This window comes from Tachysurus vachellii, chromosome 2 (assembly GCF_030014155.1).
Source record: "Tachysurus vachellii isolate PV-2020 chromosome 2, HZAU_Pvac_v1, whole genome shotgun sequence".
Lineage (NCBI taxonomy): Eukaryota > Metazoa > Chordata > Actinopteri > Siluriformes > Bagridae > Tachysurus > Tachysurus vachellii.
Window position 1 is genome coordinate 34747529 of NC_083461.1, and position 6748 is coordinate 34754276.

Consider the following 6748-nt stretch of genomic DNA (forward strand, 5'->3'; position numbering starts at 1 on the left):
CAGAATATCATCTCATATTCTATCAGTTTCTATGCTTTTCTGTTTCCTGCCTTCATTGTACTGTATCTTTCCAATATTGCTGCGTCTCCTACAGTATATCATTTGCTTCTTTTGTTCTAAAGCCCTATCTATCATATCATATATTTATTTCATATTACTTACTCTGTATCTCTCCTTTCCTCTTTTACAGGCACCACAAGTCGACGTTGTTCTCTGGATCACCGTGGGGTAGCATACTGGGAGCAGCCCAGCTATGCTCGATGCATCCAAAATGAATACAGATACTTACAGCAGTCGGTAGGTGCAAAGCCACAACAGTGAAGGATCAACAACTCGCAGCAGGAAACTGAAAAAGAACATTTTCCTACTAAGTTAAATTGTGTTCAAGTCTTCAATTTTCCTACCCAGTTAATAGACCTTTGGTTTGTCTCCTAGATGTATGCTGCAAAAGTGTGTGTGTGTGTGTGTGTTTGTGTATGCCCGTTTCATTTAATTAGGGATAGAGCAGCATGAAATGATCTTCTAGTCCTTTTTCATGAACTTCACTGCCTGTAAATTTGGTTAGAAGTAGTTAGTGTATTCTTACCTGTATTTTAGTAGTTTCTATTTAACCCAAACAATTTATTGATCAAACCAATACAATTAAACAAAAGAAGATATAAATGAGAACATTTTTTCCTCTGACCTGTCTCAGGTCCAGGGACACCTTGCGAAGGGTCAGAGAAATCTGGCAGGGGATGGAATGTCCCAGGTAACCAAAGTATTGCTGGACCTCACTCAGAGACGCAACTTCTATGCCGGTGACCTGCTTTCCTCTGTGGAAATCTTATGGAACGTCACTGACACTTTTAAAAGGGCCAGTTATGAACCGTCTTCAGATGATGTGCAGGTAAGAGTGTTTTTCTACTTGACATGACCTGTCGTGCTGTATGACAGAGTAGTTTGATGTCAAAGTTTGAATTGCAGTTACTCACTCACTCAGTCATTTTCTACCGCTTATCCGAACTACCTCGGGTCACGGGGAGCTTGTGCCTATCTCAGGTGTCATCGGGCATCAAGGCAGGATACACCCTGAACGGAGTGTCAACGCATCGCAGGGCACACACACACACTCGCATTCACAATTTTCCAGAGATTCCAATCAACCTACCATGCATGTCTTTGGACCGGGGGAGGAAACCGGAGTACCCTGGAGGAGTGAGGCAAACGTGCTAACCACTAAGCCACCGTGACCCCGAATTGCAGTTATTAAAAAAATAATAATAATATGTAAAAAAAATATTTGATTTGATCAGATTTGATAATTTAACAGTGCTTAAACATCAATTTTATTTATTTTATAAATCAAATAAAATCTGTTATTGTATTTTTAATACAATTTCTTTTTTTTCTTTTCTTTTTTTTTTTTTAAGGGTTTAATTTCGTACAAATTGTACGACTTATACAAGAATATAAGGAAATTGTTCATGATGATCTGCACCACTGTGGATAGTAATATTTCCATTTCTCTTTAAATGAAGAGCTTTGTGTCTTTGCAGTGAGATCATCTCAATCTATTACATTGTCATAAGGGATCCCGATGGCCATAATAATTAGGGTATTTAGAGTTTGTGTCTGAGACCATGTGTGGTTTCTTGTGCCTGTATGAATGTTTGTCTAGCGGAGTTATGACTCCTTTCTGCATAACTGCAACCTTTGTGTTTATGACTCCGTGTGCACAAGAAGACATTTGTGTGCACTCATGCAGTGTTTACATGGATGCATAACCACCAGAGGGAGTATATGCGTAGAAAACAAAGGCGCCCTTGCAGAGACACAGCTTCTTTAGGACAGACAAAGAGGCATATTTCTACCGATATCATGTATAAACATTTGTGCCTGTATGCTTACACAGTTACTGTTCACTCAAAGTAAGCACCCAAAATGCTCCTGAATTTAATGCTTATATCTGAACTGGAAGTACCGGAATATCACTGGTGCATTTTGATGCTGACACTTCCCGACAGATTCATCCCTCCACAAATCACTGTTGTGGCTTTTTTCTGTTATTACCCAAAATGGCATTTGTTTAGACTGCGGGAGAGATGCGTCATTTGTGCGTGTGCATGTGTGTGTGAGAGAGAGAGTGTGTGTGTGTGTGTGTGTGTGTGTGTGTGTCTATTCATAGAGCACCTGCAGGAGGGAAGCTTGTGCTAATGTTAGTTGGGGCAGACAAATTTAGCTGATGCTGTGCTACCCAGAATAAGAACATACACATTCAGACTTTTTCATTTTGTTAGCAGAAGATGCATTGGAATCCATGCAAAAAAAAACAAAGATGATTAAACTTAATAGTGATCCAATTATTTTTTTTAAAAAATGCAAACCTATACTAAGACTTGATTTCTTTCTGCTCCTATACAGAACTTTTTTCAGATCATCAGTAATCTACTGGAGGAAGAGAACCGTGAAAAATGGGAAGATGCTCAGCAGGTAAACATAGTGTTAAAAATGATTAATCTCACACAGTATTGATTTCCCACCATGAGGATATGTGTCTATCTACTATAGAGTGATTTGGTTTTAATATGGTTACAAGTGAGTTCATTTTGTGGTGAAGGATCTCTGAGCTGAAATGTAGAATGCATAATAACTGGCAGATGCAGCACAGCAACAAGAGAAAAGAGCCAGAACCTGCAGTGTTCACTAAATCCACATGGTGGCAGTAGTCTTTGATGATGCACTATCTCTCTCTCTCTCTCTCTCTCTCTCTCACTCCCTCTCTTTTGCTGCAACACACTATCTTAAATGAACTGCAGGGTTTTAAACATATGATTTCAACCTTTTTTCAACAAGGTTTTAGATTTATAGAAGTGTGGTATGAGCGTGAGCTGCTTTTCCCTTATAGATAATTAGGTTAACACGAGGCACAGTCAAGCTTATTCTCATCGCATACAAAAGCAGTCTGCTGTATTTCCATGTGGGAGGAGAAGACATTGCTATCTCTAGATAATACTGAACACCTGCATTGCTAAATCAAAGTAGTTGAGCAAAAAAAAACAAAAAAAAGTCAGGATCATTAGTTCACCGGCTGCTGGCTTCCTAATTCCTGCCTGTTAAATTAAATGTTCATTTTTGTCACAGTGAATACAATACATTAAATTACATAATAATCTGTCACATCTTCCTATATATGTCACCAAGACTGGGTGTTTATTAAGCTTTGGTACACAAAAATGATGGCAAGCATTATACTGTATGAACGATCCATCAAAATTCTTTGTCCTTACTTGAGATGGTGCCTGTCTTGGTTATTTCCCTCACTACATCTTCCTACAGCACATCACTAGCCTTGTTGCCATGGAGATACAAAGATAATGCTTGAGAGAACCAATGGCGTTCTTTTACCATGATTACTCTGATGGTTCTGGCTCAAATCCAGGACCCATGGTTCTGCACTGCTCTGCAGCATTACAAGGTGTCTGACTCTGTGTGCGTTAATTATTAATATTAATAATTAACTCGTTATGAGCAGGACTACAGCCAGGAATTTTTGGCCAGGAGAGAATAAAGTATATAATACAGTCTGTGACTCCCACCTTTGGGCAAAAAAAAAAAAAAAAAATCTTTCAATTGACTATAAGTATACGTCAATCAACTGCTAGTTTACAATCTTCCCATGGACTTTGGCCTGTTCTCAGCCTCTGCCTTGTACATTAGTTCTGAGACTACCACTAGGCTAAAGGTATTAGACTGTATATAAAATTTATTAATTACAATAAGTTGACCCTAAATTCAACATTTATGATCCAGACAAAAGTTGGATTACTGTAAATCTTTAAAGACACCTCAATGGCACTTTTCTCCTTTCACTATTTGTTTTCCTAGATCTATCCTGGTGCAGTGGAGCTGATGCAGGTCATTGAGGAGTTCATACACATCGTTGGCCTCGGCATGAAGGATTTCCACAATGCTTACTTGATGACCGGAAACCTAGGTAAAGCCTTTTTAATGAGCGATCAAAAACATGAATTTAACTGATTAGTGGCTGTATATTGGTTTATAAGGAACATAAACTATTTATACACCTTTTTATCAGCTCCTGTAGATTGGAGATTTGCTTAGTCAGTGTGAAACAGTTTGGGATTTGTTTAATTCCTACATCAATAATGTTAGACTGCTCCTACTGTACATAGCGTGTTCATAATAACGGACACTGACAGGAATAGCTAAAAAGGAATCAATAAACCAAGATTATTACACTTATTCTGCCTAATTGAATTACATAAAGAATAATACAAATGAAAGAACTCATTACTGTTCATCTACTGTGGGGGTTTATTGTGATTCATGTGTCATTCAGATGATTCAAAGATCTTTTTTTTTCTGTCTGCATTTTAAGGTTTTATTTTTGTATGCTTTGGTGACAAAAACATGACTTTTATTATAATACTTGCAGATATTTATTACATTACAACAATCCTTAGGAGTTTTTGAATGCCTAGAAGGTCATGAGAGTTCTCCACAGATGCTGCCATAGCAACAACTAGCAGTGATGGCAGATAGAAAATGAATCCCATGGCCATTTCTTTTGATGCACCTAGCAAGTGGACATTAATGTCAATGGTTTGATCCCTCATTTTATTCAACTGATTTAATTGTTCCCACTGACCAGTTTATATAAATCTTGTCATGCCCACAGAACAGAATTGCAAGCAATAGTTTCTGTAGTGTCTTTTAGTGCCAGCATTTTGGTGTTGAGATGATTCCCGGTATGTTCCCCTTTATACCAATTATGTACAGTATATGCCTTATTTTGCCTGGCTGTTTTTTACCTAGAACTTTGATTATGAATGTTGCATCCGTCCAAGTCAATAACATGCGGAACACACACACACACTTGGCTCGATGCCCCCTACTGTACATCACAGATAACTCTGCAAGAGTGCAATAAGAGATGAAAGATTTGTATATGAACTGAACTGTTCATTATAGATTTCTGAGATTTGACAATGAAGATCCAACTACCCATTTTGGTGGTGGCCAAAGACCCACAGAGTGATTTACATTACGACAGACATCCTGGTGTGCAGATGTGCTTAGCAGAGCAGAGTGCACTTCATATCTGTGACGAACTGTCTTTTGACCTATAGATCCACTTCCATACCGAAGGATGGGGTTTAGGCATGGATTGTTTGCTTTAGGTATTGTGTCTGCCTCAGACTGGGATCCACTTTCACTGTTAGATGTGGTGTTGGCTTTCTTTTAGCTAATATGTGTAAATTCCAGTACACCAGCCTGTATTCCAGATCATTGCCTGCCTCTGTGATTTACATCAGTGTCTGTTGACATCACTGCACCTCCAAGTCCTAAGCTGCCTCTGTGCTTTTGATGAAATCATAAACAACATAATAAAGTGTCCCAACACTGCATGATACTTGTTTCATGGATGCATGAAAATCTATGATAAAACATTCAGGCAAACTCTCGATATTCCAAATGTACTTATTCAGTAAATAAACAGCAGTAACAGCTTTTGCCACAATGCATGAGTGGTTGCAAGAATACCATAGTTATTTGACAGATCATTTATTTCACTTCTGACAAGCATATGATGTTCAGATGCTTTTGTCAGTAGGAGATTAATGGGGTTCATGTATTTTTTTTATTTGTTAAAAAATAAACATTGAAAATGTGCTGCAGCCCCCACAATACAGGCTTGGAAATAATGTAATAATATAATATAGCAAATATTATTTAACTGCTTAAAAGATCATGCCAGTTTATTCATCTTGTATGCCATGCAGGTTTCATTTTTTATTTTTTTTAATAACATTAGTTTGGTTTGTCTTTATATACATAAATGTAAATATGCTCTTTAACATAAATAAATGACATAAAGTCACTTAAAGACATAAAGGCACTTCTTAGATAAATAAACATGGAACAGATATGATCAATGTCTCTCTCTGCTAGTGTAGTAAATAACCTTATTTCTAGCTTAGTATCTGCATCTTTTAGGTAAAGGACAAAACGATGCTGCGGCTCTGGCCAAATGTAAATCACTTGGCTCTGGACGATATCACTGCATCATTTCTGACTAAATTTATGGCATTCCCTTTTTTATACAGTAGCAAAGAGGCTTGGTGACTAGGCAGGATTTTCTTTCCTCTATACCATAGTTTCTGAGTCGTGGATCAGAGAGAAGGTACAAAAGAAAAAAAAAAAAAAAAAGAAAAAAAAAAAAGGAAAGTAATAATATTAACCATTTTAATAAAGCAAATTTACATAATAAGTAACACCTACAGTAGATATGGTATTGAGCAGCATGTATTATCATAAGTTCACACATACAGTGACCTGCAGCTGCAACACTACCGAATATAGCACGACTTGGTGCGGCGACTACCGATGGGATTGAAGACAACAGATGCTCACACTGCTTCTCTTTCATCTTGAATATAATTCAATTCAGTTCAGTTAAAAATTATTTGTATAACACTTTCAACAATGGACATTGTCTCAAAGCAGAAAATAAGAAACATAATACAAAAAGTTCATTATACAAACATTTATATATTACAAAAATAATAATTCAAGATTGCTATTAGACTTATATTTAAATGTGATTGTATTTATCCCCGATGAGCAAACCTGAGTTGACTGAGACGACTGTGGCAAGTAAAAACTCCCTTGGAAGAGGAAGAAACCTCGAGAGGACTCGAAAGGGAACCTCATCCTCATTTGGGTGACACTGGATTGTGTGATT

The 6748-nt window shown here is 37.3% G+C and overlaps 1 protein-coding gene across 1 annotated transcript in view; it reads left to right on the top strand.

The window, feature by feature from the left end:
- Nucleotides 1-6748, top strand: part of adgrb3 (adhesion G protein-coupled receptor B3) — a 181156-nt gene that overhangs the window by 129270 nt on the left and 45138 nt on the right. Inside the window, exons 9-12 of the mRNA XM_060864427.1 lie at nt 191-297; nt 695-889; nt 2404-2472; nt 3868-3976. Of these exons, the coding sequence (XP_060720410.1) occupies nt 191-297; nt 695-889; nt 2404-2472; nt 3868-3976 (480 nt within the window). The remainder of the gene's footprint in view (nt 1-190; nt 298-694; nt 890-2403; nt 2473-3867; nt 3977-6748) is intronic.